The 24,918-nt window shown below is 37.0% G+C and overlaps 1 protein-coding gene across 1 annotated transcript in view; it reads left to right on the top strand.

Moving 5' to 3' along the window:
- The window catches only part of LOC149274084 (phosphatidylinositol-3-phosphatase SAC1), a gene marked incomplete at its 3' end in the record, with an annotated part of 145,336 nt that overhangs the window by 44,004 nt on the left and 76,414 nt on the right, over positions 1-24,918 (top strand). The window contains exons 12-13 of the mRNA XM_089505851.1: positions 7,270-7,349; positions 22,449-22,547. Coding sequence (XP_089361977.1) covers positions 7,270-7,349; positions 22,449-22,547 — 179 coding nt within the window. The remainder of the gene's footprint in view (positions 1-7,269; positions 7,350-22,448; positions 22,548-24,918) is intronic.

The raw sequence follows: 24,918 nt of genomic DNA, 5'->3' as shown, positions 1-24,918 counted from the left end.
TTGTTCTGCCATATGGGTATCAATACAAGGACCTTTTGCCCCACTTCATACATACTCTGGCATTACGATCATACCAGTACTTCTGCTTGGATTGGGCAGCCCTCAGATTCTCACACACCTCCCCTATTAAAGCCTGTATTTTATCCATAATTACAGATAATTACAATGTCTTTGGGACCCCAAGTCTCCTTCTGACCCCTCTAGAAATTAGAGCCAGGAGACTGGGCACTCTGTGCCCGTAGAGGAGCTCAAAAGGAGGTGTGGCAGGTATTGATCCCAATTCCTTCCCTGCGACTCTACAAATGTCCTAAAAAAAAATCTGCCGTGCAGCCTTAATCCCCTCATTGTTCAGATTCTGATGCAAATGCTTCCAGCACAGGATCTTTGAGACAAATGGTGAGGTACTTTGCCCACTTGTATTTTGGTAATCGGTACTACTTGCAAACTGTGCAGGAAGACCCCCAACCTTGTTTAATGTTGAGATTTTCTGTATGTGGTTTAGGTCCAGAAGAGCCTCTTGAATCAACACTGAAAGGTGAGGTAGTTAACCTCTACATCTCTGCCAGTTTTAGTTCATGCTCTATTGCAACCTGGCACTCTGCAGCCTTGCGCTCTGCAGCCTCTTGATATTTAAGGATAAGCTGTGTTCTTAGGTTTGCATCTCCAAGTATTTTAAAAGAAGAGTACAAAGGATCTCCAGATCTCGGTATGTCACTTCAGCTGCAGGTATCTCCTCTGTGACCATGCCCCCTAAAATGTGTTTGAGGCATCACTTTGTGCTGCTTGTTGCATGTCATAGTCCAACAATGCTTGTACCAGCTCCTCTTTGGTTTTTCCCCAGCAGGGAATCAATCAAACATGGTCTAGCGCTGCCTTGGACTGCAACTGCACCTGGTACTCAATTTATGAAACCAGCCAAGCAAATGGTAACAAAAAGAAAACAAGAAGAGGGGAACAGTTGAATTGTAAATATATTAAGTATGCATTTAGTTAAGCCTTTGGAAACAATTTGTTTTTAGTGCCTGGATTAACTAGCAAATCCAGCAACACTAAAATCTGGTACAAAAAAAAAACGTGTGCAAGAGAAGTGACAAGGGTACCAGTACAAACAATACCGTGTTAAAATGTGTAAGAGTGACTTCGAGTGAATTGTCCTCTACCAACATATATATAATACCGTATTGGCTCGAATATAGGCCGCACTTTTTCCCCCCACTTTAAGTCTTTAAAGTGGGGGTGCGGCCTATATTCGGGGTCTAGCGCCCGACGCCCAGGACATGCAGTCCCGGGCGCCGGGCAGGGTTAGGATACAGATCCCCCGCAGCGGTGCAGGGGACCTGCATCCTACTCCCCGATACGCTCAGACAGCCTCCCCTGCCAGCACTTTCCTCGGGGGGGGGGGTGCCGGCACGGGAGGTTGTCTAAGCTTTACCTCTGCCCCCAAGACTTACCAGAGGAGACTCCCGGGTGTCTTGCGGGGCCGGCGGGGGACATCTACGCAATACGCGTACACAACTTCCGGTGCCGGCACTCAGCTGATGTGCCGGCACCGGAAGTTGTGTACGCGTATTGCGTAGATGTCCCCCGCCGGCCCCGCAAGACACCCGGGAGTCTCCTCTGGTAAGTCGGGGGGGGGCAGAGTGGCAACATATCTCGGGGGGGGGGGGGGGGGACAGTGGCAGCATATCTCGAGGGGGGAGGAGGACAGTGGCAGCATATCTCGGGGGGGGAGAGAAAGAGTGGCAGCATATCTTGGGGGGGGGAGACAGAGTGGCAGCATGTTTTTTTGGTGCTTTTTTAAAGAAAAAAACTTTTTCTTTAAAAAAGCACCAAACTTTTAGGGTGCGGCCTATATACGGGGGCGGCCTATATCCGAGCCAATACGGTATATATATATTATATATATATATATATATATATATATATATATATATATATAGATATATAGAGATATAGATATAGATATAGATAATATAAAAAATACTTCCCCTATTTCACAGCTGCAACCCTAGAACAGCATTCTCTGGATGCAGATATCAACAAAACACTTGTGCTTGTGTTAATTTGGGGAGGAAAAAGAAAATAACAATAGTGTAGCCAGTAATAACAAGTGTGATTTTTCAATCGGCGGTAAGTATTGCACTCGCAATTAATCTGTGTTATTCAAACTCTTCTCAATATCTTTGAAGCTAGATATAGTGATAGAGAAAAGGGACAAGATTGCGCAGTATCTCACCCAAATATGATAAAATAAAACAAGATTGCATTTACAGGAAGGTGAGCAAATTTACATGTGTGCTAATAAGCTGTAAAGCTGATATATTCCAAGGCTTCTGGATGATTCAGCTTTACAGTTTATTAGCATGACAAGACAAGCTTTTTTAGTTATCCCACGGCTGCCCCCATTTTGTCACATGCACACCAAACTCCAAGCGTGTGTGACTTGGTTCTGGTAGTAAAATAGATAAAATTGTCTGCCCCATACCGTAAATATCAATAAAAATCACCCCTTAATACCACCCACACTTAATTATAATATTATTATTGTCTTATTTATATAGCGCCAACAATTTACGCAGAGCTTAACCCCTTAACGACCTCTGACGGGCCTGGCACGTCATAGCATTAAACAAGCTTAGAAAGTGATCTACAGTCACTTTCTTCGCTTAAACGGTGTTGCTGTAATGCCTGGATGTCGAGGCATTCAGCAACACTTAGATCGGCATCATGGGCCATGTCTGGGAGGGCGTCAACGATCACTTCTAAACGTCCCTCTTGATAACTCTGGCTCCCCTTTCAGGTTGAATACAGGTACTGCATTCAACCATGCAAGTCAATGGAGCCCACTTTCTAATCAAATTGCATTGGCTGGCTTTAAAGATACCCAAATAGCACATGGGGCAGAATGTCCAGATTTGGAAAAAAATTGTTTTGAAATAGCAAAAGGCTGCTTGTACTTATTGCCCAATAACTTGCAGCAAAAAAAAAAACAACCACATTGGGTATTTCTAAACCCAGGACAAATAGAATCTATTCAGCAGTTTTTTTCATTAGCTGTTTTGGATGAGTAAAAGATTTTTCAAATAAAAGTGAGAAAAAGTGGATTTAGAAAAAAAAAATTTTTTTTTTTTTTTGGAAATTAGATGATATGCCAAAAAAATGAAGAAAAGCCCTTCCTGTCCTGAAAAAAAACTAAATGGGTGAGGAGAAAATTACAGCTGAACACGAGCACCGCAAAAGTGTTAAAACAGCCTGGTCCTTAAGGGATCAAATATATAACTAATAACATAACGCTGCCACCACCATAAATGGGGCACTTGTTCCCCCAAGAAAATCAGAACCAGAAAATATGCAATATCTATGTGACTTCAAATTACCAATAAATCAGTCTAATCGGGTAATGTCTTACCAGACAAAAGCAAAACTTAAAGGAATATTTATTATGAAGAAAAACAGAGTATTTACACCAAGCAGGGTTTCTGTTAATTTCTCCTTTTTCGTGTAACTACTCACTTGGAGGGTAAAGTGGCTGTTTTTCTGTCTGTAGGGCCATGGCAAGGAAAGATGACATCTTACTCAAAATTAGATCTTGGCCCCTAGTGAGCACACTGACCAATGTCCCATCATCAGATTTATTCCTTCTCTGTTCATCTCAAGTTTCCAAGCTGGCCCAGAGGTGTAGTATAAGCGTAGGGAAGGTGTACCTACAGGAACTATAAGTGGCCTTCTGCTGTGCTGTGGAAAAATACCAGTCCAAATAGAGAATGTTGATTTTATTTTCTCTCCTGTGCGAACCACAGGGGTAATTCTCGCATCTAGTAATTTTTTGTAAATTATGAAGTCCATAGATACTTCACATTTGCTACTTATGTTTCAATGCCACAGACTTCACAATTCCTTCCAAATGGCTTCAGCTGCTGTAGCCATATTTGTACTCTTTCTGAGGGTGTGCTTTCCCTCTTCTAAATACGCCCAAAAGGAGGTATGATTATGTATTAACCCCTTAACGACAATCCACGTACATGTACGGGGTTGCCGTGCACCGTGATAACGACAATGCACCGTGGATCCGGGGAGGGCAGCCCTTCCCGGAAGAAAAATGGCCGCCGCCGCACCGATCATCAAAGATAGCGGCGGCGGCAAACTAAAACAGCTTAGGAAGCGATCGGAATCGCTTCCTAAGCATAAACTGTGTTGCTGACATGCCTCGATATCGAGGCATGTAGCAACACAACCCCCCCGACCCCCGATCGCCTTGTGGTTGCTCCGAAGAGCAACCACAAGTGCCATCCTGTGAATGACGTTGCCGTCATTCACACGATGGCATTAACAATAAAAAACTGAATGAGTTCACAGAGGGTCTATCCAGACCCTCTTGAGAACTCTCGAGCTCCTCCTGCAGGTGGAATGCAGGTACTGCATCCAACCATGCAAGGTCAATGGAGCCCAGCTCACTAATCAGTGATGAGTAAAAAATTACAAACATTTTTAAAAAAATTATTGTTCAAAAATGTTAAAAAAAATGTAAAAAAATATGGTAACATGTAAAAATCTCCACTGTCACCAAAAAAAAAAAAAAGTTTTCAATAAGCAAGTTCTACAATTCTTTCTTCACAAAAATTCCAGCATGAAAAGAGTTAAAATATTGGCATTACAAATGGCCATACAGTGCCTAGTTGTATTAAATGTATGATTTGATGGGTAAATTGCATTGGCCGGGATCAAAGATGTCCCAAATATGGGACATGGGAGCAGTAGGATCAGATGTCTAAATGGCAAAAAAATATACACCTCACAAAGGCGGCCTTTTACCTTCCAAATAACCCAACAAACCCATGCATGTGGGGTATCACTGCACTCAGGAGATGTTACTGAACACATATTGGCGTGTTGTTTGACACAGACATATACCAGGAGCAATACATTTGTACCTGAAGTACAACGTGTGTGAAAAAAATACAAACATTTTTTACTACCATAAAGTTTCATAAAGGCTGGTGGTAAAATCAGTGCATGGAAAGGGTTAAAATACCAGCATTTCAGATACCTTGGGGTGTCTAGTTTTTAAAAATATATGATTTGATGGGGTAAATTGCATTGGCCGGCTTCAAAGATACCCGAAATGGCACATGGGGGAAGAATGACCAGATTTGGAAAAATGGTTTTGAAATAGCAAAACGCTACCTGTACTTATTGCCCCATAACATGCAGAAAAAAGCAAACAAACATAAAAACATTGGGTATTTCTCAACTCAGGACAAATAGTAGAATGTTTTTAGCAGGTTTTTTCATTAGTTTTTGCAGATGAGTAAAAGTTATTTGTTTAAAAAGTGAGAAAATAATTTTTTAACAAAAATTACCCATATTTTATCAATTTTTTTATAGTAAATTAGGTGATATGATAAAATTAATGGTATCTAAAGAAAGGCCTGTTTGTCCTGAAAAGAACAATATATAATATGTGTGGGAGCACGAAATGAGAAAGAAGAAAATCACAGCTAAACAGCAACACCGAAAAATGTTAAGTGCCATTGTCCCACAATATACTACGAGTAATAACCCCTATTGTCCTTAACCCCTTCGTTCCCCTATAGACGTACCGGGACGTCCAAAAAACGCCCACAGAGAAACCCCTATGGACGTCCCGGGACGTCCAGCCCTTCGTGCAGCGTCAGGGACACATCCCTGCCGCTGCACGGGAGACCAGGCTGTCAAACGACATCTGGCTGTCAAACCGGCATCGCCGGTAAGCTGTTGCAGTTGAAAGTGCCCGATCGCGCAGTTGCAAACGCGCGATCGGGCATTCCCTTCCGGGTTGCGTCACTGCTGACGTAACCCGGAAGGTCATCGGAGGACAGGATATCCCCTGCGGGGATATCCTGCCCTCCGATGAGTCACAGTGTGATCGGTGCAGGGGGATCGCGGGGAGGGGAGTGAGAAACCATCTCTCTCACTCCCCCTCCCGTCCTGAAAGAGAAAAGCTGGAAAAAAAAAAAAAAGTTAATTCATTTTAAAAATATTAAATAAATCATTAAAATAATATAAATAATACAAAAAAAATTGTGACATCACTGGCATGTTCAGGAGGTCCCTAGGAGGACCTCTAACCATTTCTGTGTAAAAAAAAATAAATATATAAAAAATAAAAAAAAATGTAAAAAAATAAAAAATAAAAAATAAATATATAAAAAAAGATAATAAAAAATTATTAAAAAACCTTACTTCCCATTGCCCTAGCATAACATCTAGCCAGTATAACCCTCCTGCCCCCGTTCACAACCCCCAAACCCGTTAAGCCATAGGCATAAAAAGTATACAAAATTGTACACCTTATAGTATGCTCCCTGGTGCTGGGAAAGTCTGGAAAATCTATATAAATGAGGTATTTCTGAAATCAGGAAACCTGAATTAATAAACTTGGAGGGGATTTTCCATCACTTTACCTAATTTTGTGAGGATTCAGAGGGAAAATGTAAAAAAAAATTAGTTTATTTTTCTAATCTTCGCTAGTTTTTACTAAATTTCTCATTCTAAATTTTCAGCTAATCATCCAACTATGGTATCAAACGAAAGCTCTATCTCTCCTTGAAACAACAATATATAGTTTATATGGGTACACTATTCACAGGAAAAGAGAATCATCGCTAAACCGACATACCCCAAAAATGGCAAAATTGCTCTGGTCTTTGAGGTACCAAAAACCCCTGGGATTGAAGGGGTTAATGGGTTATTATTGATGTATGCTTTGGATATGACCCTGGAAGAAATGGTTTCCTGCCTGCTAGTGTTCACTTAGCATATCAAACTAATCCACTATCTATGAGGAGATACAAGCATATGGTGGATTACTCAGCCAGTTTACATTAAAACTAGACTTAAAGGTACCTCATCTTTAACATTTTCACACCTTGCAGAGGGCCCTGGTTGGAGTCCTAGCTTCTAAGAGGAATTTGTGTTGTAAAACCTTTTGGCACCACATGCCTATGAAACCAAATGAACCCCTATAAGATCCCAACCAGGTTGCAGGTCTGTGTATGTACTACACAAGGAATCGATTCCATCCCGCCAGTTAAGAGGAACACATCTTGCTGTAGTTAAGCCATTATGAACTCCAAAAGTATACATGCAAATTCTGAGCTAACGGTGCGTACAAACAGTAGCACAAATATTTGTGTTATATAAATATCAAATTTCTATTTAAAATATAGTTAATGCAAGTAATGCATTTAAATTGTAATCTGCATGATATTACATATAATGTATTTATAGGTTAACCAGAAAGGTTCTGAAAAGCCGTTGGAACAGGCATTTGCTGAAATGATATCTAACCTTGGAAATGGAATGGTTCGGTAAGCATTATATTCCCTATAACGATAACTATTTCATGATGTGCCTAACCTTCTAGTTGTTTTATCATGTGTGTGAGCTGTTGAAGAAAAAATTGCATGAAAAGTTTAATAATCCCCTCAGTCTCTTATGGACGTACATATACATCCAGACACGGCATCACAAGATGCACTTATGGACGTACATGTACCTCTAATAAAAATACAGTCTGGCTTGTTTTTGGAGACTGCCCCGCATCCGAGGCAGTCCCAGGGGACCAATGATCCAGCAGTACGGCCACGCGATTGATGTGATGACCGCATGACATAGTACAGCATAGTACACCCTTACTGCTTCTGTAGGAATTAATATGCTAAGTAGCAGACAGGTACTGCTAATCAAATGCCCTTGTTTAATTGATCAACAGCAAGTGTGACCACCTCTATAAAAGCCGAAGTTTTAGGTGTTTGCTCTCTAGAGCATTCAGGTGTGTGTTAACACAGTGTCAAGGAGGGAACACATCAGCAAAGATCTAAGATAAGCAATTGTCGTTGCCCAAAATTACTGGGAAGCGTTATAAGGCCATTTCCAAACAATTTAAAGTCCATCGTTCTACAGTGAGAAAGATTATTTAAAAGTGGAAAACATTCAAAACAGTTGCCAATCTTCCCAGGAGTGGGAAAATGTCTCCATTTTTTGCCCGTTACGGTTACAACCCTTCTATGCTCTCGGGAGCCCCTATCCTCAATACCGTTCCATCCATCACAGAACATGTACGAAATCTCACGCAAACATACATGATGATTCGCAACACCCTAAAACAGGCTCAACAACGTTATAAATGGTTTGCGGACTCGCATCGTTCTCCGGCTCCAGCGTACCAGGTTGGGGACAAAGTTTGGCTATCCACTAGACATCTCAAGGTAGCCAGTCCTACGAAGAAGTTAGGACCAAGGTTTGTGGGTCCCTATTCCATCTGCGACATTATTTCCCCATTAGCCATCAAGTTACCTCTCCCACACACCATGAAAATTCACCCAATGTTCCACGTATCTTTATTAAAACCATGGGTTGAAAATCGGTTCCCTGGAGGACAGAACTTCCCACCAGAACCTGTTATTTTGGACGTCGCAGAAGAATATGAGGTGGAGGAGGTATTCGATTCTAGAATCCACAAAGGGCAATTCCAGTATCTCATCCACTGGAAGGGCTACGAGGCGGTGGATAGCTCATGGGAACTGGCAAAAAATGTGCATGCTCCTGCATTGGTTCGTGATATTTGTTGTGACTGCGGCTTGCTTTAAACGTACTTTGCTACATTTTTGGATACCCTGACCATGGCTTGTTTAACGGACTTTGATACTGTTCTGGATACCCTGACCCTGGCTTGCATACCGGACTCCACTGACATTTAACCCTTACAACCTAGAGCTATAAATTAAAGTATAATTTGTGCGGAAAAAAAAAAAAAAGGCTACCGCAAACTTTGGCAAAGGCTGGTGGTAGAATCTCATGCATGGAAAGGGTTAAAATACTAGCATTTTCAAAAAATTATGGTTTGATGGGGTTAATTGAATTAGCCGGCTTCAAAGATGGCCATATTAGGACATGGGGACATTAGGACCAGATGTTAAATTTCCAAGTTAAAAAATGTGCACTTCCTAAATGTGTCATTTTTTCCCACCAAACAACCCAACAAACCCATGCATGGGGGGTATCACTGTACTTGGGAAATGTTGCTGAACACATTTTGGTCTCCTGTTTGAAAGTGACATACACCAGGAGCTGTAAATCCATACCTGAATCGCAATTTTTTTAATAAAAAAACACAAAATAGATTACTACCACAAAGTTTGACAAAGGGTGGTAGTAGAATTAGTGCATGGAAACCTTGAGGTATCTAGTTTTCAAAAATATATGGTTTTGATGGGGTAAATTGCATTGGCGAGCTTTAAAGATATCCGAAATGGCACATGGGGCAGAATGACCAGATTTGGAAAAAAATTGGTTTTGATAAAAAATAAAGTTCACATCATGTTTATAAAAAAATAAAAATAATAATAATAATAATAAAAAAAAATGCTGAAGCCTTATGGATATTTCCTATATGCCCTTGGATTCTTTTACATAAGTCTTATTTCGTTTTTAGACTTTGTGTTTTGGTTTTTTGTTTATAGAGTTTAAAAGGACATACCCAGCGTCCCACGCAGCCACCTGAACAATGAATGCATTTTAAGACGCCATTCAAATGCAGAACACCCCATGCTTTTGAAAATGGGATGCTGCGGAAATGTAAAGGGACCGCTCTGCTATCTTCTGCATCAGAGTCCCTTTAAATCATTACGTGTTAATGTAGTGCTGTACAAACGGCAGGGGCCTTTAAAACTGCATAGCTTCTATTGTTAGGCAAACATTGACAGGAGTACAGCATAACTGTTATCATTATATACTGAGGCAGACATTGACAGGGGTACAGCATAACTGCTTTTATTATATACCGAGGCAAACCTTTTTTTTTTTTTTTTAAATCTTTATTTATGTTTTCATTAGACAAACATTAATATTACGTATGAACATTATATCGACACAACAATAAAAATAAATAAATAGATATTCAACATATATGAGTTCTACAATACAGCAGAAAATAATCAATTTCATATATTTCTTGCTTTCCTCGTATAGTAGGCGTTAGACAAAAAGGACAAAAAAAAAACAAACAAAAAAAAAATAACAATACATAATCTACATAAAACATCATAGAATCCGAGATGGAGCTGGGGAAGAAGGTATTACGAGACGGGACTCATTGGTTATTACTGCTAAGTAAACTTATATTGTTAATTTTTTTAAGACGTTTCCCATGCTTGTGTTTTTTTGAAAGACATATGGTTTATACGCGATACTTCCCTCTCCATTGTGATCTGAAACTTAATTTGGTTTACCACTTGGGACAGATTAAAATATCTATTTTGTTTCCACTCTTTGGCTATTAATTTCTCAACTGCTATGCAGGTATGGATAGTTATGTTTAATTGAGTTTGAGTTAAAGGTGGCCATCCTAAATGTAGTAATAAGGATGCCGGGGTTTCTGGAGTTATAATATTGTCTATTTTCTTTAAATAAGAAAGAATTTCTTTCCAAAAGATATTTACTTTAGGGCAGGACCACCATATGTGGATGTAAGTTCCAATAGATTGCTCACATCACGAACATATATTAGAGTTTACTGGAAACATCCTGGTAATGCGAGTTGGAACTAGATACCATTTGTTTATAACTTTATATTGTGTCTCCAAAAGGGAGAGGTCATGTATCCTTGAGAGACAGTTCTTAGTCTCTTTTATCCATTCTCCAACAGGTATCAGAATATTAAATTCTTTCTCCCAATTTGAGATTATTTTCATAATAGAATTATTCCCTTCTTTTATCCTTCTTTTATAAAATTTGAGCAAGTTTCCTAATGTGTGTATCTTGTGAAGTTAGAACATGTTTATTAATACAATTTTTTATTCGTAAATAGTTAGTTGGTTTAATTGATTTAAATTTAATTAAAATAGAAGGAAAAGAAATTCTCTCCATGTGCCATTATGTCTGATATAGTATTGACTCCTGCTTGTTGCAAATGATCGAGTGAGATATTATCGATAAGTTCTTCCAAAATGTTGAACTTTAATGTATCAATTAACTTATCTTTGATACCCAATTTTTATTTTATATTTAGCCATTCCGATATAATATTCTCTAAGATCTTATTTTTGCTTTTAACTTTATTTACTATATCTTTATCTTTCAAGGACCAGATAACTCTATTTAAACTGCTTACCTCACAAGACTTACATTCTATCTTGTACCATACTTCTTGTCTAGATATTTCTTGGTAGGTTTTAGCTATATGATACAGTATACTGATTTCATAATATTATTTTACCTGTGGAAAACTCATACCTCCATCCCTAGCACGTGCGCTCATAAGATTTGCATTGATCCTGGGAATCTTTCCCTTCCAAACAAAATTTAAAAAGGACGTATGTATTATAGCAAGCCAACTCTGTGGAAATTTTAATGGTAACATGCAAAATAAATAACTCCATCTTGGCATTAGATAAGAGTTTAGAGCGTTAACTCGGCCCCACCAGGACAGTTCAATTTTTCTCCACTCCTTCATAAATATAGTTGACATTCTTAAAAGGCGGAGAAAATGTATTTCTACTATATTATCAATTTTCTCGGGGATAAGGATTCCAAGGTGCTCAAAGTCATTTACTTTTGTATTTAAAGAAAAATGTTTAGATAAAATATCTCTAACTTGAGCGCTAATGTTTTTAGCTTGTACAATGGTTTTATCGAGATTAAGTTTATAGTTCGAGACTAGACTATAGTTTTCCACTTCTCTTAAGAAGTATTTCATTGAGGTTAGTGGCTTAGTTACCGTGATGATCACATCATCTGCATATAATGATATTTTAAATTCCTCCTTGTCTATTTTAATACCTGTTATGTCTTGATTAGTGTGTATTTTTTTGGCAAAAGGTTCCAAAGTAGAGATATAGAGGATAGGTGATAGGGGGCAGCCCTGTCTGGTGCCATTTTTATGATCGAACCAGGTAGAACATAATCCATGCCCGACCACCCGTGCACTAGGATTAGAGTATAGAGATGTAATGGCATTGTAGAACCAGCCCGAAATTCCGAATGCTCTAAGGGTGGCCCTAAGGAACCCCCAACTGACCCTATCAAAAGCCTTCTCGGCATCTAATGAGAGGGTCAGGAGGGGGTAACCATGTTTTTCAGCGTGATCCAATTCGTCAATCAGACGTCTGATGTTATTGGTAGAGTCTCTATTTGGGACAAACCCCACTTGGTCTGGATGTATCAAAGTATCTAATGTAAGTTTTAGTCTTTCTGCCAATAATGCAGAGAATAGTTTACATTGATTAGGGAAATAGGACGATAGCTTTTTAGTTCCTCTGGATTCTTATTTTTTTTTAATATTGGGAGAATATTAGCCTGCAAGATCTCTTTTGGGAGTATACCCGTATTTGCAATTTCTTCAAAGGTCAAGATGAGTTGATCTAATAATTCTGATTTCATGGTTTTATAAAATAAATTGGTAAAACCGTCCGGACCTGGAGTTTTGTATTTCTGAAGTCTATCAATAATATTACTTAATTCCTTTTTCTCCAATGGCCTATACAGAATTTCCTTTTGTTCTTCAGATAATGCTGGTAAATTATATATATCTATATATATATATATATATATATATATATATATATATATATATATATATATATATATATATATATATATATATATATATATATATATCCTAAATCCCTCAGCTATATCCTCTGGAGACAGTCTTATACAGCCGTCTGAGACAATTTTTGTTATTTTTTCATTTGCTCTTTTCTTTTTAAGTTGGTTGCTCAAGATCTTATCTGGTCTATTACTTTTGTGGTAATATGTTACTCTTAATTTTTCCATGTAATATCTTGTTCTTTCTAATTCCCTTTGGTTTATTTTATCTCTAATAGTTTGTACTTGAGATATAGAGTCTTGGGTGGGATCTATTTTGGCTTTTAGGGCTAAGTTGTAATATGATATATAAAGTTCATTTAGTGGCTGCTCCCTATTTAGTCGCATCTTTTTCTTTATTTTAATGAGATGTCCTCTTATGACTGCCTTATAGGCACACCATCTGATGGCTTGTGTTGTTTGTCCTATTTTGTTTTCTGAAAAAAAGGCTTTAGTCATCTCTATGATATTTCTATTCTCTTCAGAATGTAGAATGTAATCATCCAAGCGCCATGTTGTAAATGATGATGGCTCCCATCTATCTTTTAACTCAAAAATAATGTAACTGTGATCAGACCAAACATTATCATTCATCTTTATTTTTTGTAGTTGACTTACTGCTTTTCCATCGCCAAAGATCATATCTATTCTGGAAAAAGTATTATGTACTTTCGAAAAATGGGAGTAGTCTGTTGTTGTGGGGTATTTCAGTCTCCATAGATCGTATAGATCTGCTTTTAATATGATTTTACAGAAGGATTTTGCTATTTTTTTTTAGGTTTTTATTATTTTTTTTTCTTCCCATCTCTTTATCCATTTTCTCATCTAGGAAACAGTTATAATCCCCTGCCATAATAAGTACCCCAGTTTTTACTTTATCAACTTTATCCAGAATTCTTTAAAAGTATGAAAGTGGAACTGTGTTAGGAAGATAAATATTTACCAACGTATATTTTATATCATTAACCCCTTAAGGACCGGGCTCATTTTTCGTTTTGTACCCTGTGGGACCGAGGCTGTTTTGACACTTTTGTTGTGCTTGTGTTCAGCTGTAATTTTCTCCTCACCCATTTAGTGTACCCACATAAGTTATATATTGTTTTTTTCAGGACAAGATGGGCTTTCTTCAGATACCATTATTTTGATCGTATCATCTTATTTAGTATAAAAAAAATTAAAAAAACATGGTGAAAAATTGAAAAAAAAACACATTTTATGACTTTTATTTGAAAAATCTTTTACTCACCTAAAAAAGCAAGTAAAAAAACTAGCTAAATAGATTCTACTACTTGTCCTGAGTTTAGAAATACCCAATGTTTTTATGTTTTTTTGCTGTTTTTTGTAAGTTATAGGGCAATAAGTACAAGCAGCGTTTTATGATTTCCAAATCTTTTTTAACAAATCTGGTCAGTCTGCCTCCATCTCCTCTTTGGAACATCTTTGAAGCCGGTTAACTCAATTTAACCCATTCAAACCATATATTTTTGAAAACTAGACACCCCAGGGTATTCCAAATGCTGTTATTTTAACCCTTTCCATGCACCAATTATACAACTACACTTTGTCAAACTTTGTAATAGTAATTTTTTTTATTTTTTTTTCCCACACAAATTGTACTTTAGTTATAGATATACAGGTGCTGGTATATGTCACTGTCAAACAACACCCCAATATGTGTTCAGCAACATCTCCTGAGTACAGCGATACCCCACATGCATGGGTTTGTCAGATTGTTTGGCTGGTAAAAGGCTACTTTTGGGGCATGCGTAATTCAGGTGGTCATTTGGTCATTGTGCCTCCCTCTCCTCTTTGGAATATCTTTGAAGCCGGTTAACTCAATTTAACCCATTCAAACCATATATTTTTGAAAACTAGACACCCCAGGGTATTCCAAATGCTGTTATTTTAACCCTTTCCATGCACCAATTATAGAACTACACTTTGTCAAACTTTGTAATAGTAATTTTTTTTATTTTTTTTCCACACAAATTGTACTTTAGTTATAGATATACAGGTCCTGGTATATGCCACTGTCAAACAACACGCCAATGTGTGTTCAGGAACATCTCCTGAGTGCAGTGATACCCGACATGCATGGGTTTGTCGGGTTGTTTCAGATTTAAAATGCCACATTTGGGAAGTGCGCTTTTTTTCTCCATTTTGGTCAGTCTGTACCTATGCCCTATCTTTGAGCTAGGCCACTCCAATTTACCCCATCAGCCATTTTTTTTATATATTAGACACCCCTTGGGTATTTGAAGTGCTTTTATTTTAACTCTTTGAGATTTTTGAGAAATTTTAGCACTTGCTCAAAATAATAAACTTTATTTTTTAATTTTATTTTATTTTTTTAATACTTTTTTAATATTTTTTTTTACACATTTTGCTGGTACTGGATGGTTCATCTAGTGACATCACTGCATAATTATTTTTAAATGTTAGCACATTTTTTTTATTTTTTTTTCCATTTTTTATTTATTTTTATTTTTTTTGAATATTTTACTAATCACATAGTGATTAGAAAGCTGGGCTCCATTGACTTGCATGGTTGAATGCAGTACCTGTATTCAACCAGCAAGTGGAGCCAGTTCTCTAGAGGGTCTGGAGACCCTCTAGCGAACTTTTTCGTCTTTATTGTTTTATTTCCCGGGCCGCCGCCATCTTGCTTGATGGCGAAGATCACCGGCAGCGGCGGCTGTGACCGCTCTCCGGATCGAGGCATTCCAGCGACACCATTTAAGTTTAGGAGGCGATCGTTGATCGCCTCCTAAACGCTTTTAAAACGGGCGTCCGCCGCCATACAATGTATGGCGGCTGTTGACGCCCCGGGGAGGGGCCAGACATGGCCCCCGATGCGGATCTCGGCCTTGCTGAATGCCTCGACATCGAGGCATTGCAGCAAGGCCGTTTAAGCGAAGAAAGTGATCGTTGATCACTTTCTAAGCTTATTTAATTTTTTGACGGTTCAGGACCGTCAAAGGTCATTTAGTGACCTTCTTGTTATGACGGTCCTGAACCGGCAAAGGTCGCGAAGGGGTTAAGGGTCCCAACCCATATGAGATAGCACCCATCTTCATCTTGCTCTAAGAAATTCATTCTAGTCCGTATTCTATTGGAAAAAGTAATTGCTACTCCTCTCTTTTTTTTGTCTAACATCGATGCATGGCATATAGTGGGAAATATTCTGCCACCCCAGTTGATTTTATCTATAATCCTCCAATGCGTTTCTTGAAAAAAGGCCACGTCTATTTTTTCTTTACGTAAACAGGAATATACACGATTTCATTTGGTCGGTGAATTCAGCCCCTGAGTATTTACCGAAATACACTTAATCCCCATTCAATTGGGTAATTTTGAGCTCCATCTACTTTAGGGGCTACCATTCGTCCAAAGACCATACCAATTATTCCTGTCTCACCCAACTTCTCCCCAACTCCATCTCGGAAATAAACATAGACATAATAAAACATAGAAAAAACAAAAAAAAAATTATTATATTATATTGAACACAATTAAACTAGACATATGCATCAAAATAACAACATGTTTATCTGGATACATACTTAGGTTCTTATTGAACCAAAAGCAGGAGTACAGATGGGTAGCCTAGTTGATAATATAAACCCAGAGACAGGTCGGTAGGTATTACTGCAAAATTAACTAGTGAGAGCTATCAAATTTCAAAGAAAAGGAAGAAGAAAAAGAACAGGAGAGAAAAAAAAAAAAAAAAAAAGATAAAGTGCAAAATGGCAAAGTGCAATCCTATAGAAATTTCATTTCTGATTTTATTATGGAGCGTAGTTTAGTTAGTATCATCATAATAAAGTGCTTATAGGTTTCTTTGTGCAAAAGGATAAAGAATTTAGAACACAATTATATTTTAGTAATTGCTCCCAATTTTATCATATTAACTAATACAAATATATATAAGAAAGTGCTAGGTGGTAAAAGTGCAATCCTATAAAGATTTCATTTAGGATTTTACTCTAGATGATAGTTTAGTTACCATCATCTTAATAAAGTGCAGATAGATTTCTTTGTGCAAAAGGATAAAGAATTTAGAACACGTTTATATTTTAGTAATTGCTCCCAATTTTATCATATTAGCTAATACAAATGTATATAAGAAAGTGCAAAGTGGTAAAGTGCAATCCTATAAAGATTTCATTTCCAATTTTACTATGGAGCATAATTTAGTTACCATCATCTTAATAAAGTGCATATAGATTTCTTTGTGCAAAAAGAAAAAAAAATTTAGAACATGTTTATATTTTAATAATTGCTCCCAATTTTATCATATTAGCTAATAAAGATATATATAAGAGAGTGCAAAGTGGTAAAGTGCAATCCTATAAAAATTTAATTTCCGATTTTACTATGGACCATAGTTTAGTTACCATCAACTAAATAAAGTGCATATAGATTTCTTTGTGCAAAAGGATAAGAAATTTACAGCACGTTTATATTTTAGTAATTGCTCCCAAATTTATCAAATTTAAAAAAATACATTTATAATGCAGTGCTATCATATAACAAATTCTAATTCTGCTACAGAGCATACTTTAATTATCATCATCATTCCTGAAAAGTGCATGTATATTTCATTATTCAGAAGGATAGAAAATTTGGAGTACATTTATATATTGATCATTATGTTAAAAATGTCAGATTTTATTCTGTTTTATCCATTCTTTCAATGCGTTTTGATTCATAAATGTCTCAATGGAGCCATTCCAGAATATTCTTATAGCCCTCGGAAAGGCCCATATATACTTAATATTCTTTTCATGTAGATATTTTAAGTCATACAGAAAGGTTCGTCTCCAGGTTCTAGTTGCTGGGGACAAATCAGGATATATTTGAATTTCCGAGAACTCTACGACCTTTGAAATAGTCTGTCTTCGTGATTTTAGTATATTTTCTTTCCAATAAGCTGAAGTGAAGGAAACAATAACGTCTCTAGGGATACTGTCTGCGAGATCTTTGGGTTTCCTCAAGCGATGACATCTGTCTATTAAATTGGAAGGCAACACGTCTTTAATATGCATGTCTTTAATTAAATCTAATATAAATATTTGAAGTTTATCTGTTGAGTAGGATTCAGGAATATTTCTAAATCGTAGATTAAGTCTTCGGGAACGATCTTCCAATTCTGAAATTTTAATTTGTAAATCTTCAAATTTATTTTCTAAAGACTTTATCGATTCTGAAGTTATCTTCTTTTGTTTCTCTAATGCTTCATATTTGGCTTCTATATTTGTAATTTTTGTTGACAAATTGGCAATTTCCAGCCTAATTTCTGTAGAGCTAGCAGAGATTTCTTGTTTTATATTTTTCAATAGGTCATCTAAAGCACCTTTTAGTATATCTTGTGTAATTAAGGTGAGATCAGATCTAGTAGGGCTAGACAGAGTATCTTCCATTGAGGCCATTGATTCTGCCTGAGAATAGTCCAGAGACTCTTTTGTATGTCTCGGTGAAAAAAAAGTCGTAGCTCCTTTATTTAGTTTAGAGTCTTTTTCTTTTTCTCTATTTTTGGATATCTGCTGTTTAGGAGGCATTTTAAGCTTGTATTTCTGGCTTATTGAAGTTTATAAGCTTATAGAGCTTACAAATCAGTGCAGATAGTATCTCAATGTCTCTTATTATGAGAATATGTATATTATTAAATAATCAGGTTATATAATACTTATATATTCAATTGTAGACATATCTTCAGTTAAGCCTCCCAAAACAATCATTATTCCGTGTAGCATATATAAATTGGGGCACTTGTCTGCACCTCTTTATTTCTCAATGAACCAGTTTGAAGAAAAAAAAAAAAAAACGATTCTAATTTTGTAGTTACTGTTTCCAGTATCCCAGCCATTTAGAGAAGAAACCTTTTCTTCTTTTCTTTTCTTTGGTTTATAGGGCTGGACCGTCAGTATAGTAATGTAATCGCTTCTTATATTAGAAAAAAAAAGAAAAATATATATATAAATTGTGTGTGTTACTAGAATTTAAGTCCAATATTGCCTTTATATTCAATTTTAGTCATCACCGCCTAGTTAAGCATCCCCAAAAAAACGTTATTCCGTGTAGCGTATATAGATTGGAGCAAAATGAAACGATTAGCGGAAAAAAAAAAGTTTCTAATCTTTGTAATTACAATTTCCAGTATCTCCACCGTTTAGTAAGTGAGAACCTTTTCTTCTTTTCTTTTCTTTAATTAGTAGGGCTAAACCGTCAGTATAGTAATGAAATCACTTCTTATGTTGCAAAAATTTAGTCCCAAATATTGCCTTTATATTCAATTTTAGTCATCACAACACTTGAGATCATATAGGACGGTATTAGCATATAATATGAGATTTAAGACACTTATCTGCAGAATTTGCAGAATAGGACCAACCTGATCATCATCTATGCCGCATGATGCTGGAAGCGTAGCTTTGGGGTATCTAGAAACCCGACCTGACCGTCCCGGCTTAACTCCTTTTCGAGGCACAAACCGCGTGGAGACCCATCACCCTCCTCCTACTGGTGCGTGCAACGTCACGTCCTCACGCACGTCACGCCCCTCATCTTCCCTCGAGGCAAACATTGACGGTGGTACAGCATAACTGCTATTATATACTGAGGCAAACATTGACGGGGGTACAGCATAACTGTTATCATTATATACTGAGGCAAACATTGTCGGTGGTATAGATTAACTGTTATCGTTATATACGGAGGCAAACATTCACAGTGGTACAGCATAACTGTTATCATTATGTACCGAGGCAAACATTGACGATGGTACAGCATAACTGTTATCGTTATATACTGTGGCAAACATTGACGGTGGTATAGGATTACTGTTATTATATACTGGTACAGCATAACACCTATCCCCCGTAAACATCCCAAGAGTCCCTTTGTCCCCTCATTTACTAAGTCATACCTCTCTTTTACTTACTCCCTGTAGTTCAGGTATAGATCAAATAAACACATGAAACCGCACTTGCATGTATAGATCAACTGAATAAGGCATACAAACCTTATATTTGGAGGTATACATAAATGTATGGACACATAGCATAGCAAGTATAAATCAACTGGAATTCACGTGTGAACTCAGCACTGAAGGTATCGATCAAATAGACAGAATCAGACATACAAATCCTGTAGTTGCAGGTATACAATAATAATGTATGGAAACAGCATTGCAGATACAGATCAACAGAACACACAAACCCAGCATTGCAAGTATAGATCAACTGGTAATTGCATGTAAACTCAGCACTGAGGGTATAGAGGGTATATTTCACACAAATAATTTACACATTCATTAATGTATTCTGACAAATTCATTAATTCTCTCACTCATTCACACAATTCATCCACACATTAATTCTTTCATTCTCTCACTCATTCACACAAGGCATCCACACATTATTTCATTCATTCTCTCATGACACCAGACAAGCCAGAAGGCTTGTTTTTCCCTCAGAAATCTCATGGTGCTGCCACAACCAAAGGCAATCACCTTTTGCCTCTATATCCACTTTATACAAATAATATTGCTTCTACTACCCCTTTAATTTTAAGTGGAAGGGTTTTCCATCACCTTTACCCACCATAATTTATGTAATGGTCCTCATTCTCTCACTCATTCTCACTCTTTATTTGAATATTCTACTCCTCCCCCCCCTTACCCTTTGTATTTCACTTACCTTGAAAAAGTCCTGGGTGGGAGTGCGTGCCTCTCGGAGTGAGGGCTCCACACACAAAAAAAAAAAAGTACGGCGTTTCTGCCACCCACCCTGCCGACATCACTGATTCCGGGCAGCCTCAAGAGTCCTATTGCAGGACTGTCCCGGCCAATATGGTTTTATTGGGCACACTGAAATGGCCCGGCTCAAAGATGTACCAAATAGGGCATGGGCAGTGGATCCCCAAATGCCAAAGTTCAACATTGAAAAAATGCGCATACCCCAAATGTGGCCCTTTTTCCCCCCAAACAGCCAGGCAAAATCATTCATGTGAGGTATCGCTGTACTCAGGAGATGTTGCTGAACACATATTGGGGTGTTTTATGATAGTGACATATACAGAACCTGTTTATTCATACCTGAAGTAAAATGTGTGTGAAAAAACAAATGCAAAGAAATGACTACCACAAAGTTTGGTGGTAGATATGGTGCATGGAAAGAGTTAAAATACTAGCATTTGAAATACCCTGGGGTGTCTAGTTTTCAAAAATATATGATTTGATGGGGTAAATTGCATTGGCCAGCTTCAAAGATACCCGAAATGGCACATGGGGGAAGAATTACCAAAATTGGAAAAAATGGCTTTGAAATAGCAAAACGCTACCTGTACTTATTACCCCATAACGTGTAGAAAAAAGCAAGAAAACATAAAAACATTGGGTATTTCTAAACTCAGGACAAATAGTAAAATCTATTTAGCAGGTTTTTTCATTACCTTTTATAGATGAGTAAAAGATTTTTCAACTAAAAGTTAGAAAAAGTAATTTTTTTCTAAATGTTTCACCATATTTTATACTTTTTTAATAGTAAATAATATGATACAATCAAAACAATGCCATCTAAAGAAAGCCCTTCTTGTCCTGAAAAACACAATATATATAACTTGTGTGGATTCAGTAAACGGGAAATAAGAAAATTACAGCTAAACACGAGCAGCGCAGAAATGTTAAAACGGCCATTGGCCCAAAGGGTACCAAAAGTAAAATCAGCCTTTGTCACGAAGGGGGTTAAACACAAAATGCTACATCTTAGCCGCTCATGTGTTGGATTTTGTTCATAGTATCTTGGGTAGGTGAACTTATGAAGCAATTTGTAGTTGGTGCAGTGTATTTTGAAGAGCCAGTAAATGCTGACCATCTCCTTTTTACGAGAAGCTAAAAGGAACAACAGACATGTAGGTGGTAAAAACTATCAAGGAAATGTTTATTTTTATTGGAATATGATGGCAACACCAGTTTTCTTGGCCAGATTGCTGGTGAAACTGGGATGGCATAGCCATATTGTATAAGTAGGTTCTCAGAATATCTACTGTTACAAATGCAAAATAAATATATACACTTAGTAAGTCCTCCATGTGGAAGGGTTATGTCCCCAAAATACAAAAGAAAAGTATATTTTAAAATTAAATATGATGGGGAAACTGGCTTCTAAAGACAAAATGGGAACAGCAAAGTTAGCCCCTTTCCACTCAAGGCCTTGCCTTCAGTTGAAAGTGGTATCTTTAATTTTTGGTTTGCATGCTGACACTCGCAAAACAACTCACAGATTTAGTGTTGTTTGCAAGTGCCTGCGACTATATATTTTGTGGGCTGCAGTTGAGGACATGTGTGTTCAACACACAAAACCCTGGTTTCTATTAATGGTTTAACAAGAGGTTCCCCATGTAATGTATATTTAAATATATTAAAGCAAGAAAATAAGAGACTATAAGCAGAGTAAATGAAACCTTTGGAGGCTGTAATTTTTGCCAAAGGTGGTGTTAATAAATACTGACAAATATGGAACCCAAACATTTGTGCATGCTATGTTTTATCTCTTATTTTTTCTGCAAATAAATGGTACTCGTGTGCTCAAATTTAGAGAAGTGAGTCAACACTTTATTTGTTTTCACTTAGAAAATAAATAAAACATGTAATTTTAGACAACTAAGTTTAGCAATTTTGTTTTTACGAAAAAGTAACATCTAAAAATGTATGACTCTTAGAACGGATCAATTCTGTTGTCCTAGTCATACCTATTTTATTAAACTATGCATCATGTTTTATGACATTAGTAATTTTCTCTATTTTATGCTCTTTTTAGATATTTTGCATTTGACTTTCATAAAGAATGCAGCAGAATGAGATGGGATCGTTTGCAAATTTTGGTGGATCAAGTTGCAGAAATTCAAGATGACTTTGGGTACGTTAGTGTTATCTCAGCATTGCATTTACAGCTGTGAAAAGGGAATTTGTCACGTTCCCAGTCTTAGTTCTCATACCTAACACCAAACACACACAATGTATTTTTATCTTTTCATTTGCATATGTAAATCCACATGGTTTGTTCAAAAAAACCAAACAAAGCAAAAAAAAATGCAATAGTAGAAATAGCCGTATAATTTTGTGTCACAGAACAAACTGGCAAACGAGATAACATCCATAGCAATATTCATGCGATCTTGTTATGTTATACACTAATTATGTTCTGTCTACCCTTTGTACAGCACTGTGGAATCTGGCACTATATAAAAACAGTAAATAATAATTTTGGAATTATTTTTTAAACAATATTGCAACTCACTGCCAGGGTCAGAGGCCCGCTCCTACCTTGACCTCGATTCCGAGGCGTGACGTACTTGACAAGCGTGCACACGCTTCTGGTTGTGACGGGGCTTGGTCTCACACCCGGATGCGTTTCCAACACAGGAGGAGGTACTCGCTGATTGGGAATAGAGGTGGAGTGTTCTCACAGCAGCTCTATCTTTGATATACAAGGTTGAGGAAACCAGGTGTTAAAGGGAGTGGTCTACACCTGCTACAACTATAAAAGACCTGCATTTCCTTCACTCGGTGCTTGTTAATTGAGGTCATAGTACTTATAGTATAGTAGGTTGAAAAGAGACTTCAGTCCGTCAAGTTCAACCTTTCACATGTACCTAGTTCTAAAGTTGATCCAAAAGAAGGCAAAAAAAACCCTACTGGAGGCAATTACCAATTATGCCACAACAGGGAAAAACAATCCTTCTTGATTCTATAGTGGCAATCAGATTACTCCCTGTATCAACTTTCTAATACGACTGTCCTTTTAGCAGTTGTAGCCCTTTATGTTATGCTTAACCAGAAAAGCATCCAGACCTTTCTTAAAAATATCCACAGAGTTAGATAATACAACATCCTTAGGCAGAGAGTTCCATATTCTTATTGTTCTTAATGTGAAGAACCCTTTCCTATGCAGATGCTGAAATCTCCTTTCCTCAAGCTGATGACCCTGTGTCTTTTGTAGAGACCTCCTGGTGAATAGATAACTGGACCTTGTATGTATTTGTACAGTGTGATCAGATCCCCTCTTAGATGTCTCTTTTCTTTTTTTTTTTCTTTTTTTTATTTTTTATTACTATTATTGATACAAACTGATAAAAGTCTATAATAGACAAATAGCTCAGGATATTCATAAACTATCAACTGGTCTATTGTCATACTAAGAAATAAAGAGAAGAAACAGAAAGGGTTTTACACACATTCATACTACATACATACCATTCATGTCCTCAGTAGGTTACTTCCTCAATAAATTAAGCTTGCTAGCTATAATTACAAAAAGAATTAGGGTATTTGACCAACCAGGGTCGCCATACTCTATTGAATTTATATAGTTTCTGCTGCACTTGATAGAATCCGCGTTCCATTACACATTGATGATTAATTTGATTTATCACATGTTCTATATCACATGTTCCATAACATAAATTTTTCAATGTTTTTTTGAAACAATTGGATCCATGTACGGGATAGCTTAATGGGTATCATACGTAGTAGATAGAGCCATTTGGGTATTATGTATGCTCTTACCACATTCATCCTACCCATCCACGATATAAATAACCCTTTCCATTCAGCAGTTTGTCTAGTTAATTGATCACAGAGTTTCCCATAATTAATATCTATAATTTGTGTTATGTTAAGAGGGATGACAATTCCTAGATATTCGAATTTTATAGTCTCCCATATAAAATCATATTCTTTTCCTATTCTTATTTTTATCTGCTCTGATACATTCACTATAGCTGCTTGGGTCTTTTTTATGTTTAATTTATAGTTGGAAAACTTACTAAATATTGAAATTTCCTCCATCAATTTATTTAGCGAATTAACAGGGTCATACATAGATAATAATATATCATCCGCATATAGGCCAATCTTATTTTCAACATTTCCAATTGTTAATCCTCTAATTTCTTTATTATTTCTAATCCTGGCCGCAAGAGGTTCAATAGTTAGAATATATAGGAGGGGGGATAACGGGCATCCCTGTCTGGTGCCATTATAAATTTTAATCCAGTTTGAGCTGAAGCCTTGTCCTATCACCCTTGCACTTGGATTGGAGTACAGTGACATTATTGAATCAATAAACCCTTTCTTAAAACCATATATATATAGTGATTCTTCGAGAAAGGACCAATTAACCCTATCAAATGCCTTCTCTGCGTCTAGGGCTAGAAACAATGAAGGCACTTTGTGGGTGGAAACATATTCTACCAAATCAATAATTTTCCGCAGATTATCACTGGATT

This window comes from Sceloporus occidentalis, unplaced genomic scaffold, assembly GCF_023333645.1.
Source record: "Sceloporus occidentalis isolate IW3139 unplaced genomic scaffold, rSceOcc1.0.p SCAF_348, whole genome shotgun sequence".
Classification (NCBI taxonomy): Eukaryota; Metazoa; Chordata; class Lepidosauria; order Squamata; family Phrynosomatidae; genus Sceloporus; species Sceloporus occidentalis.
This window is presented reverse-complemented; position numbering and strand designations above follow the sequence as displayed.